Source organism: Cyprinodon tularosa, unplaced genomic scaffold (genome assembly GCF_016077235.1).
Source record: "Cyprinodon tularosa strain WSP-4 unplaced genomic scaffold, ASM1607723v1 ctg704, whole genome shotgun sequence".
Lineage (NCBI taxonomy): Eukaryota > Metazoa > Chordata > Actinopteri > Cyprinodontiformes > Cyprinodontidae > Cyprinodon > Cyprinodon tularosa.
Window position 1 is genome coordinate 204517 of NW_024039457.1, and position 13109 is coordinate 217625.

The 13109-nt window shown below is 41.3% G+C and overlaps 2 protein-coding genes across 4 annotated transcripts in view; one reads left to right on the forward strand and one right to left on the reverse strand.

The window, feature by feature from the left end:
* Window positions 1-4772, reverse strand: part of arfgef3 (ARFGEF family member 3) — an 85860-nt gene extending 81088 nt beyond the window's left edge. The window contains exon 1 of one of the 3 annotated variants that reach the window (XM_038268602.1): window positions 4585-4771. In XM_038268602.1, the coding sequence (XP_038124530.1) occupies window positions 4585-4669 (85 nt within the window). In that variant the 5' untranslated portion in view covers window positions 4670-4771. Of the gene's footprint in view, window positions 1-4584 lie in introns of all 3 variants that reach the window. The other 2 variants (XM_038268601.1, XM_038268603.1) reach the window with 2 other exon arrangements.
* A 5104-nt stretch (window positions 4773-9876) lies between these two features.
* Window positions 9877-12824, forward strand: LOC119772261 (5-hydroxytryptamine receptor 7-like). Its single transcript, XM_038268600.1, has 2 exons — window positions 9877-10883; window positions 11517-12824. Exons 1-2 carry the CDS (start codon window positions 10300-10302, stop codon window positions 12421-12423), a joined length of 1491 nt encoding a protein of 496 aa, XP_038124528.1. The 5' UTR covers window positions 9877-10299; the 3' UTR covers window positions 12424-12824.
* Window positions 12825-13109: the final 285 nt, after the last annotated feature.

The window sequence follows — 13109 nt, forward strand, 5'->3', positions numbered from 1 at the left end:
AGAAGAAAAAAGTTTAAGACAGGAAAATATGAAGAATGTTTTATTATTATTTGGCTAAAGCTGCAGAAACTCTGAACTGCTTAAAACTGATAACTGGAAATAAAATTACTAAAACAAATGAAAACCTGGGAATGCAAAGTAAAGCAGCTTTATGTTTGAAAACACATGCAAAATATTTCTTTTTAACAATCAAGCTGTAGCTGTTTCCACTAAGCTATGCCGTCTGATTTATTAATCTGCAGGTTTCCTCAGATACTTTTAAAGTAAAGTGAAGAAGTCCAACAACCTCCTGAGCAGAAACATAAAAATGCGAGGATGTGACTGCAGGTCGTCATGTTACAGGAACCTGCAGGTGTCCTCGTCCTCCTCATCTGTATCCTGATCTCTGTGTGTTAAAGGTGTTTGCAGCAGAACACTGAAACATTCCTGAGTGCGTCTGAGTATGAGCCACAGAGGAAGATGTTAGGGCTGAGCAAAATTACAATTATTTTTAACCAAAATTGCGATTTATTTCGATTTTCTTTTACACTAACGCCAATCACTGCAAAATATGGAAATGAGTCATTTTTTCTTAAACTAAGTGCATTTTTTTCTTGAATTGAGGAGGTAAGTGAGACACTTTGCCAATGGAACAAGACAATTTACACTTAAAACAAGAAAAAGTAACTAAATGTCTTATTACAGGTGCATAATATCTAATTATCTTATTTTAAGAGTAAAAATACTCATTCCATCGGCAATTTTACCGACTAAAATTAAGGGTAAATGCTCTTGATTTAAGAAATTTTTACTTATTTCTAGATCATTTTTGCAGTAAGCTTATACACTGAAAAAATGATCTAGAAATAAGTAAAAATGTCTTAAATGAAGTGTGTTTATCCTTAATCTGAGTAGGTAAATGAGATAGTTTGCCAATGGAATCAGTATTTTCCCTCTTAAAATAGGATAATTAAATAATATGCACTTGAAATAAGACAAAGCAATTGTGTTTTCTTATTTTAAGTGTAAATTGTCTTGTTCCATTGGCAAAATGTCTCTTTTATCTCCTCAATCTAAGAACAAATGCACTTATTTTAAGAAAAAATAACATCTAGATTTCAATCTCTTCCAGTGTAGATGTTTCACCCCAGGATTTCACTTTTTGCTTGTCCAGACTCCATTGTTACATGACTTTACCTTAACCATTGTGTAAAAATAGTGTTAATTTCAACTTGCATGCATTGATCTGCTGCTAGTTGCAACTCCAGCTACCTTTCTGAGTGGCAGCAAACCAACTTCCAGCACTTTACCACCATCTACACGGGAAAAACGATCTAGAAATAAGTGAAAAATTCCTTAAATCAAGTGTATTTATCTTTAATTTGATCGGTACAATAAGATAATTAGATAATATGCACTTGAAATAAGACAATGCAATTGAGTTTTCTTATTTTAAGTGTAAATTGGCATTTATACTTTAAAATTGTTCCATTGGCAAGATGCATCTTTTACCTCCTCAATCCAAGAACAAATTCACTTATTTTAAGAAAAACTGACTTATCTAGAGTTTGATTTTTTCCAGTGTAACGGGCCGGAAGGAGAAATTTAGTGTCTTACACTTTTAAATCTAGTCCAAATAAAAAAATCAGTGTCTCTGAAATTTAAAAATTGAATTTAGTTAAATTGCACTTATATTGCAAATGCAATTAATTGCCCAGCGCTAGAAGATGTAAGGAAAAACTCAGTACCTAACTTATCTGACCTTCTCCTCATCACGACCCAACCGAAGTACAACCAATAGACTCCAACCTCTGGTCTTTTAGCAGCATCAGCAGTGATGTTCTGTCTGATTTTTTCAGTCTTTCACATCACAGAGGACATGTTTTTGTCCAACCTATCTTTCCAGTGTGGCTTCAGCTTATTAATATTTGCAGAACTTTGTCTTTATACTGATCTCTTAGGGTCCCACTAAAGCAGCAGCGGGCATTTCCAGTTCCTGAGGCCCGGTATGCTGCTGCCTTTAGATGTGCCTTTGTTTCAACACACCTGAATCAAATGATTAGATTAGGGCTAACCAATAAAAAATCTGCGGGGTCCGGATAAAGAAAATCATCAACCAGTAAAGGTCCGGAGACGGTTTTAATTATAATCCATTACTTTAAACAAACTAAAATAAGATGAGGTATTTATGCGTGCATGTAGAGAACAACAGTCGTTCAGTTTGGTATCTAGATAATTTCATGATTCATATTTTATAAAATACCTGAACTGGTATTTTTTATGGCTTAGACAGACTTTATCATCATCTGTCATTTTGTACACAGAGTGTTTACAGAAAGAAGTTTTGTTCAGTGTAGCTCTCAAGACATTTGCATTTTTAAAATGCAGCAGTGATAAAATGTAAACGTAAGACTGGTCTTAATGTTGGCAGTGGGCTTTAGGCTGCCCTGCAAGGCTTTAAACCTGGGTTTAACCGGAGACTAAGCCATTCTGGATCCAGATTTATTTTTGCACTAAAGCGATCCAAGCTGTACCTCTGCATCATTCGGAGTCTGTAGCAGCCGCTTCGTTGTGACTTTTCCTGCAGAGGACCCAGAATAGATCCAAGTTTAACTCCCAGATATCTTGTTTAACTCAATAATTCTCAAATGGCGTTTGGTCTCTTGTAGACGGCCTCAATTTTTCTAAGTTTTGTCTGAGAAAGAGGATTTTAAATTCTTTTGAAGTGACATTAAAACATTTCTCAGAGTGATTGACTCTTATTGGTTTTTCTGAGATTTCATCGCTGATGTATTTCCTTCTTTTTACTAATTTTACAACCTGCTGCCTAAAAAGCTTTCACAGGGAGCAGATGTCTGCTAACCTAGCCAGCATTTCTTGGAAACAGTTGGAAGTGATGTCCTTTGGCATGGAGTCATGGGTTATGGTCCTGCTGAGGTTTCACCAAGGCTGTTTTCACAAACCCCTTTGAGTAAGCCCTTCCAGCCGCGTCCAGTTTAGACAGGCTCAGTAGGCGCCTTGATTCTGTTACACAGCATTTCTGTGATATTGCATAAAGTGGAAGGGAACATGATTCTCCCTCCATCAGCACAACCTGAACCTGTGCCGTCTCAGTGAACTCGTCACCCACCTTTCTCCTGCTATGCTGTCAATGCTAACAGTTTCTGCCCTTCCTCTTCACAGTTAGATTTCTCACAGAAATAAACCAGAGACCTTTGGTCTCATGGGGGGAATCATTTTGTTTCTAAAGTCTCCAAATAAGCAGATTTTTGAGTATTTATTGCTGATATTGGAACTTGTGTTGCAGAACAGATAAAAGCAGGTATCCCCAGAGTCGGTCCTTGAGGGGTGCTGTCCTGCAGGTTTCACTTGCCCCTCTTCTCCTGTTAATACGGTAAAGCCCTGGGGAGCGCCCGGCTCCAGGCTGCACGTGATCCAAATGAGCCAATGAGCTGTCAGTCTGGGTTGCTGCTGCTGCTACTTTTAGACACAGCAGGCAAACCTGTGGCAAGCCGGGCGATGGGAAAGAAGGAGAAGACCATGAGAAAAAGAGAGCAGAGAAAGTGTGGACTGCTGGAAGAACTGCGGTGAACTGGTGAAAGAAAAGTGAAATGGCGTGCTCAAAGATGACCCTGCACATTTAGAGGATGTTTGGCTCAACCTGCTGCTGTGAAGCAGGATTCTCCACCATGAACAGAATCAACATCAAAATGAGCTCCTTGATATGTGCTTGAGAATGGCTTAGTCTCCGGTTAAACCCAGGTTTAAAGCCTTGCAGGGCAGCCTAAAGCCCACTGCCAACATTAAGACAGAAAAAAGAAAGAAAATAACAAACCATCAGTTCAGGGGTTTGAGAAAATATGGGAATCAGGAAATTATCTATAAACCAAACTGAACGATTGTTCTCGACTTCAAAATGGAAACATTTTTTTTTTTACATTTTTTTTCTAATTTAAAAATTCAATGTATAACATGAATGCATAAACATCTAATTTTATTTCAGTGTTAAATTCAGTTTAAAGTAAAAGCTTATTATTTTTATTTGCTCTCAGAGACCAAATGGAATAAATCTAAAAATACATGGAAACTATTTAAAGAAAAGTGTTTTATTAAACAAAGCTGACATTTAGGGTTGGTTCTAATTTATCTAAATGAGATTTAAATAAGAAAAACGCTGGTTTAAGCAAATTTTTCTGATTTTTAATAGAACTTGTTTAACTTATTTGCACAGTGCCACCCAGAGGACTGTTTTTATAACTTGGAACAATAAATGTCGCCTGAATATCTTTCTGCTATTGGTAGAATGGCAGAGAAGCAAACAGCTTTGCTCCTTAGAGGAAATATTCATGCATGAGTTGGAGCGTTCAGCACCACGTCATCAGGAAGCTGTTCTCTCTGGACTCAGGTTCGCTTCCAGAGTTCATCTCTCAGTGAAACAATAGTGAACCCAGCCTGTGATGATGAAGGCACGGCCTCTCCACGGTGTGCCACCTGCTAATCCCTGGATCTCCATCTGATTGTCCTACAGATCCCTCTTTAAAGCTCGGAGGCACAGATTAAGGTGGAGGAGCTGCAGGACGCAGTTTAAACCTCACGCAAACTCACCGCAGGCGCACACGCACGCATCCCGCAGGGCTTTGTGTTTGTGTCCAGACGCGTCTTTTTGGAGCTTCCTCAGGATTTCCTCCATGCTGAATCCACGGCCGTGAGCAGTCAGTGGCTGGGTGGGTCTGTGCGTGTTTTCTTTTTATTTTTTTAAGGGCGCAGTGATAGCATCACTGAGGCCGCTGCGGCTGATGATGATGATGATGATGATTCATTCCCATCCAGCAGCCACTGATGTCCGATCCAGACAGGAATGATCAGGAAGCATCGATCACCTTATAATGAACATTTCTGTCAAACATCCTCCGGTTTGAACAGGTGCTGATAAATAAACCTTCCTCCTTCCTGTTCGCGACGCGTTTTTAAGATCCGGTCCAGCTGATCCTCTTCATGGAACCAGATCCGGATCCAGGATCCTGCAAACTAAACCGTCATCGCAGCTTCCGACCAAAAGGAGGATTCCTTCCCAACCTGGCAACCCACTGTTTACCGTGGACGCCTTCTTCCGCTGGTAGGACCCAAAGTGCGGCGCGCGGACCGCTCTGACGCGGCTTTGCAGGGAATGAGTGAACAGACAGGTGCCGGAAGCTGATCCCAACGTCTGTCGCTTCACAATAAAAGTAGTCAGGAAGCAGCGGCATCGTGCGTCATTACGCATGTGGCGCGCAGTGGGCAGACTCAGATACATTGAAACGATTCTCCAATTACTCAAAGGTCATTTTAAAAGCCAAGAGGCAGAGAAAGTGGACCTCACCCTCTTTATTAATGGTGTAAACTTTATAAGTCATCAATGTAATAATAAATATATAAGGAACTTTTTTTTAGGAAAAGGGAAATTACTCCGATAGGGAAATATGTATGGTCCTCCTCTTTCCCTGACATTAACTGGAAAATAACACGGCTCCTTCCACACAAATTTGTTATTTCTAACAAAATAAAAGAAATCCAATACAAAATGATACATAACATTTACCCTACTAACGTGTTTTAGCCAAATTTGTCAATATTACTGTCAACTGTGTATTCTGTAATACTGAGGAAGAAACAATCATCTATTTTTTGAATGTAAATTTTTACAGATATTCTGGAAAGAAGTTGAGGTTTACATCATATCACTCCAACAGACCAATTAAACTACAAGCCAAACCAAATTTTCCGAAGGTCGACCTTTCTTCCCTGTGTTTGAAAATAATTTAAAAAATTACTTCAATTGTATCCAGAGAATCAACAATAAAAAAGTATTCACACTGTTAACGTAATTCTTGAAATATTTGGAGAAATGTAAAATATCTGGGCCCTTTTTTATTTTTTTAATTTCTGTCTTTTATTTTTTGTCTTTGTTTAAATCTCTTTTGTTATTTATTTAAGTTAAAGTATGTCATATCTTAACTTAATTTGCACTCCATCATATTCTGGAGATATTGTTCTATTTCTTGAGATATGTTATGTTAATATTTTGTAATTTGCAATGTTTCAATAAAAAAAAAACAAAAAAAAAAAAAACAAGACATTAACGTATTGTGCACTTTTTGTTCTCTGAGTGTTGAAACAGTAACCCATTTGTTTTGGCATTGCACTTTTGTCCAAAATCTCTGATCTGACATTTGTAAGTTTACTGCAGAAAAAATTGAGAAAGACTTTAAGTTATTTTGGAAGGATGTCCTATTTGGACTTTATGACCTCAGCATAACATATGACTTTATTAATCGGATTATTCTCTTGGCAAAATTCAACATACTAAATGTAAGTTTTCACATTCCAAAATATCATTAATTAACAATGTGGTCAAGCAATATGTCAACGCGATTAAGTATTCTCTTAATCAAAGGCAACAAAAACTGTAAATGTGTTTAAACAATTAAATATATTTTTGTAAATTTGTACTTTCCCTGGAAAAATGTGATGATTTTATGTTAAAACACCAGCAATGTTAAATACTGCACAGTGTAATATTTTCTCAATGGAGACGAATGTTCATGTATTCATGTAAACTGTGCAATTGTTGAATAAAAAAAAAAAAAGATACATCGGAACGCCAGTTCAGCTTTATGTCGCTGATGGTCCAATGCATCCCGGCCAGTTATGTGACCTGGGTTCTGCAGCTGCAACCAAGCAGAAACTCCAAACCCATCATGCGCGCAGATCTTTCCCAGAAGTTGACGTGACGTCAAAAACGCGTTTAAGAAAGCTAAAAAGCACCAATATCTTCTTGTCTACTCACACAAACACATACAGTAATAACAATGGGAATGTGATGTCCACTGGGGCTCTGCGCTGATTGGTGCCAGAGAATGACCGCGCGTAATTGCGCATAATGAGGAACTATTCTGCTGATTGTGTTTGAGAATCCAAGTGGGCCTCCTGACAAAACCCAGAGAATATTTAGTTAGAGATTTTATTAGGCAAATTATAAGCTCATAGTAGATGAACTAAACGTTAGAAATTGAACTAATAGATTCTGCAGAGTGGGAAACACTCCAGTCAGGCTCTTAGCTGCTCAAAGTAAAGTCCCAGTTGCTCCCAGTAACAGTATTTTTCCTGACTCATCCTTAGAGGATTAAAATGAGTAATTCATAACGCTGATAAGTGACAGCAGAGGAAACATTCCCTATTCTAGTAACAAAATAGAAGCTTATGTAATTTTTACTCATGAATAATCAGTGGACTTGTGTATAATTAGGTAACGGTACAATAACTGTTCTCATCAGAGCACCTCTAGGATCACTGCAACAAAGGATGACCTCAGCCTGTACTTCCTAATGAGCCCATGAACTGTCTGGAGGGCTGCTACTGGGGGGGGGGGGGGGGGTTCCATTCTGCATCCATTCAATCTTTCACCCACTTATTTCTGTGTTGGATCAGCTGAGCTGCCAACCAGTGGAAAAGTCCTCAGAACTCTTCTTAATAAAACAAAATGAAAACTGAACAGTGATTAATGAAAAAAAAATGTAGGGAAAATAATGGCTGAATGTTGGAAAAACTGTAAATCATCTCAGCCTCATGTTTACATTTGATCACTGCTGCATCTTAAGAACTGGAAATGTCTTGAGAGCTGAACTGAATGAAATTTTGTTTTTTATGCACCCTGTGGGAACAAAATGACAATTACGTTTGTCTAAGTCTAATTGATTGAATGAATGCCTCTAAAAGTCAGAGTCTGCAAACAGATCAGACTGTGAGCCTGTTAAGGCCTCATGGTCCAAGCAGGACTTTAATCATCAAAAATAAGACTTAGAATAAGAGAACATACAGTTCTGATCAATATACTGCTGAGGAGAGTTAGCAGTACAAGAATTAGCCTGAATAAGAGCAACACATTCTGTGCAACTTCATTATTTAAGTTTTTATATTTAGGTTTATGCATCGATGTCTTAATGTTTGTTTTTCTTACACATTATTCCTTTTTGACAACTTCCTGTGCCCATTTTGTGTGATAATAACAGCTGCTGCGATTTTCTCCATTCTGATAATAAAATATATATTTTTTTATTATTTCAAACAGACAGCCACCTTGCCTGTAAGGACATTTTATATCTCAGCTTAGCAGCTGATAAAGAACAAAAACCAAACTAATCATTTAAAACTTTTAATAATAAGAATATTTTATATCAAGCTATAAATGCATCGTTGTTGATTTGAGACAATGAGCTAAAGATCTCCAGGATTCAGCATGCAGTGCCAACAAGTGACCACTTGAGGGTGCTAACATCTAAAGTTAGAGGCAGCTTGTCATCAGTAAAAGGTTCCCTCAAGTTGTTTTTTTTTTTTTTTTTTTCTAAACTCTAAAAGCATCCTTAAATTGGAGGCAAACTGACTTTTGTGAAAATGTTTCAACACCTTTCCAGTAGTCTTTGTCTGTTGGCTCCATCAGAGCAAACTAGTTGGAGCGCTGATGTATTTAAGCAGCATGGAGGTCCTGCCTCCTGCACACATTCCATGTCAGAAACTAATCCGCCACCATTTGTTCTACAGGGGCAGATTTAGGACATTTGGGGCCCTAAGCAAAGACAGGCAGGGGGCCCTGTGTTAATAGAATAGACATCCATTATCTGTTCTAGGTTGTGTCCCTCTCTTCTTGTCCCTTTTCTTCTTGTTTTCCTCTCTATGTTTTGTACTCAGCTGACTTTTCATGCTGTCTCTAAAGGAATGAAAGATTTTTTCCAAGCACTAAGCTCACTTAGCTGATTGCTCCTTCCTGTGTTTCCAAAAAGGCCAAAGTAAATAACCCAGTCCTTCTTTTCACTGTAGACAAGCCATGATCTGCTTATCTGTTCTCCATTTTTCATTTGGATGAAATAATAGCTGCATGAATCATGACAGCAGACAAGATAGAGGAGAGCAGGAGGCGGGGTTACCAATCTACTCGCTCTGGAGAGCAGAGTTCGCTGCTTTTAGATGTTGTCTCCAAAGTCTCCAGTAGCAGAAAAAAGTCTCTAGATTTGGCGCTAGGAGCTTTTTAGAAATCAAAGTGCTAGAGGGGTCTGAAAAGTGGCTAAATATAGCGACTAAAGCGCTAAGTTGGCAACACTGCTCTTTGCATGGTTTGTTTTCAAATGGTTTGCTGCTGTCTGTTTGGACCTTTCTGAACATGTGCAGCAAATGGACTGATCCAATATGGTGGACACTGAAGGGGGGGGGGGGCTGAGACACGCTTAATATTATCAGCGTTCTGATGGCATTTTAGAGAAAGGATTTTTTTATTAAATAACATAATTAATGTGCACAAATAAGGAATAGTTGTATTAACCCTACATGTAAATAGAGTTTTATTGGGCCCCAAGTTAATGGGGGCCCTAGGCAACTGCCTAGTCTTGCCTAATGGTAAATCTCCCCCCTGGTTCTACTGGATTGTTGGAGCCTTTTGTTGTTGTTTCTGTGATTCTTTTAACTCCAGCGTCAAAATGTGAGCGAAGTGATGAAGTCAGACTGGAGCTCATGATGGAGGCAGAATCCTGCATCTGAACTGGAAATAATTAAATGTCTGAAAGTTGGAGGAGTTGATATGAAAAGAGACTCACAGATTCAGAAAAACACAAAAACATACCGAGTTTAAAGTTAATACTTTTAATCAGTACTATTAATGTGTCTTGAGACCTTAAATATATTAAATCCTTTTCTGTTTATTCAAATGAACTGTGCTTCATCTTCAAATCTCTAACTAAATATTCTCTGGGTTTTGTCAGGAGGCCCACTTGGATTCTCAAACACAATCAGCAGAATATTTCCTCATTATGCGCAATTACGCGCGGTCATTCTCTGGCACCAATCAGCGCAGAGCCCCAGTGGACATCACATTCTCATTGTTATTACTGTATGTGTTTGTGTGAGTAGACAAGAAGATATTGGTGCTTCCAAGGTTTCTTAAACGCCTTTTGACGTCACGTCAACTTCTGGGAAAGATCTGCGGGCATGATGGGTTTGGAGTTTCTGCTTGGTTGCAGCTGCAGAACCCAGGTCACATAACTGGCCCGGATGCATTGGACCATCAGCGACATAAAGCAGAACTGGCGTTCGATGTATGTGAGTCTGCCCACTGCGCGCCACATGCGTAATAACGCACGATGCCCCTGAGTTGTAACAGTTTTCATGTGAATCTGTTGGCGGAGAGAGAACATCACACGTTCTTCACACCAACGCTGCCACATCTGCGCGTCTGTGTCCCCGCTGGACAGCTCTCAACACGTCCATGGATAAAAAGCACCACCAGGCACCAGGATGGTTGTTGTTGGAGCGAGTAACGGAACTTTTTCAGCTGACAACTTGAGGTCTGCGTTCATGATCGAGGATAAGGTCGGCGGAGGGGACCCGGGCTTCTCCACCAGCATGATGATCTCTGAAGCTCTGGCGCCTAAGCTGCTAAAAATTGCACAGGACGCCGCAGAGGCTGCGGCAGCAGCGGCGGCAGCGGCCACTTCTCCGTCCTCCTCCAGTCAGCCGCAGGTCATGGAGACGAACGGGACGCGCTGTGGGGAGCAGATCCTGAGCTACGGGCGGGTGGAGAAGGTCCTGATCGGCGGGGTGCTCACCATGCTGACGCTGTCCACCATCTGCGGGAACCTGCTGGTGGTCATCTCGGTGTGCTTCGTGAAGAAGCTGCGCCAGCCTTCCAACTACCTGATCGTGTCTCTGGCCCTGGCGGACCTGTCCGTGGCGCTGGCCGTGATGCCGTTCGTCAGCATCACGGACCTGATCGGCGGTCAGTGGATCTTTGGGCAGTTTTTCTGCAACGTTTTTATCGCCATGGATGTGATGTGCTGCACCGCGTCCATCATGACTCTGTGCGTAATCAGCATCGACAGGTAAGAGAAACTTCAAAGTGCCTGAAACTAAACGCCCCAAAAAGTGGGATTTGCAGAGAGAACAGCTGCATGGGAAACTTTCCCAGCTTTGATCTGCAGACTTCACCAAACTGAGACTGTCAGCTGCAGATCACTTTTATCCTTTAATCCCACATTTCAAACAATTGAATCATAAAATCAGGTCTGTGTCTCCAGCTGGCCATTAAATCATGGATTTTATTTTTTTCTCTCTGCCCAGCTGTTTGCTCACTAAGAGACATATTTTCTTTCCCAATGTTTTAGTTAAATCTGCATTTTAGAACTGCATACATTTTGATTTTTCATGAAAAATTTTCCCAGATTGATGCTTCTTATCCCCCTCCTCCATTTTTTTTTTTTTTTTTGCTCTGTGGTCTAACTATAACCTCAGAAATACTATTTCTTGCAACATCTGTCTGCCTTTCATTCATAAAATCACACAGTTCCCATCTGCGGCTGCATATGGCTCAGAGAGATTGTGGTTAAGCTGTTTGTTCAAGGGCACCTTGTTGAGGGTGGGTGAGTGGGTGGGGGTGAACTAGTCATTTTTCCCATTAGGCAGAATTTATGTGATTCTTCCAAAACAGTAAAATCCTCCGTTTTCCTTCTTGGCAGGTACCTTGGCATCACTAAACCTCTGACGTATCCTGTTCGCCAGAACGGCTGCTGCATGGCCAAGATGATCCTATCAGTGTGGCTCCTCTCTGCCTCCATCACCCTGCCCCCACTCTTCGGCTGGGCACAGAATGTCAACGATGGCAGAGTTTGCCTCATCAGCCAAGACTTTGGCTACACCGTCTACTCTACGGCCGTGGCCTTCTACATCCCCATGTCGGTCATGTTGATCATGTACTACAGGATCTACAGAGCGGCTAAACTCAGCGCAGCCAAACACACCATCACCGGCTTCCCCAGGGAAGGAGAGCACCGCGCAGGGGCGGCCCACCGAGGGGGGAGAGGGGTGCACGAGCCCCGGCAGCCCTCAGAGTCAGGAGAAACGGGAAGCGTTGAGGCAACGGAGACGGAGCTTTGTGAGGAGGAGGAGGAGGCGGAGGAGAGCCTGGACTGTGTGGCAGCAGCGTTGAAGCTGCAGCGGGAGGTGGAGGAGGAGTGCAGCAGCCGCGTCTCCCGCCTTCTCAAGAGCACCGAGCATCACCAGCGGCGGAAAAGGAAGAACCAGTCCATCTTTAAGCGGGAGCAGAAAGCGGCGGCCACTCTGGGCATCGTGGTCGGCGCGTTCACCTTCTGCTGGCTGCCGTTCTTCCTGGTGTCCACGGCCAGACCGTTTGTCTGCGGCGTGGAGTGCAGCTGCGTGCCGCTCTGGTTGGAGAGGACTCTGCTTTGGCTCGGGTATGCCAACTCGCTCATCAATCCCTTCATTTACGCCTTTTTCAACCGCGACCTAAGGACCACCTACAGCAACCTGCTGCGCTGCCGCTACAGGAATATCAACCGGAAGCTGTCAGCGGCTGGCATGCATGAGGCTTTAAAGCTGGTGGAGAAGCCAGACACTGACGCCTGAAGCGGCGCCGCTGCCAATTAGCAGAGCTGCAAAAACATCCAGAGGGCCTCTTAGGATAGGACAAAACCAAGCCTGCCACACTGATTATTTTCTCCATATGTGTGATGGTTGCTGAAGCGAGAGGAGAAGGGAAAATGATGGATGCAAGTGATGGTGCACTTAGGAAATTAAGATATTTTCCTTAAAAATAAAGGATAATTAAGGATGTTTGTAAAGATAAATAGTACAGCTGACTGGATTTTGTTACTTTGGCCGCTGTCTGCACAAAGCTGGCTTCATACTCCTCTGTCTGGATGGATGAAAATCCACCAACTCATTTCCTGCTGCCTTTTATTTTCAGTTTGAGCCACGGAGAACAAAACAAGGCAGCAACGCCAAGTCTGTTCACCTGTCGGGTTTTCGGTTCTCACAGTGAATTCTCTCTTCGTCTTTTCAGAGCACAACCAATGCCAGGATGTAAACAGTAAATATGTAAAGAGTATAAATAATGTACAGATTCATGTTCCTGCTGTTTCTGTTCTGATCCGGTAATCAAGACTGGAGCTGCTCATTTGTCGCTGTGCTTATCATATATTCCTGTACGGTTTGTTGAAAGGTTCTGCATATATAAGACTGATGATCTTTGTGACTGGCAGCTCTCTTATGTACAATGACCTACTTATTTATTGTGAATTATTAACACAGCC

Coding starts and splice junctions, on each gene's coding strand:
- LOC119772261 (XM_038268600.1), top strand. CDS start 10,300: ATGGTTGTTGTTGGAGCGAGTAACGGAACTTTTTCAGCTGACAACTTG. Junction 10,884..11,516: donor TGCGTAATCAGCATCGACAG/GTAAGAGAAACT, acceptor CCTTCTTGGCAG/GTACCTTGGCATCACTAAAC.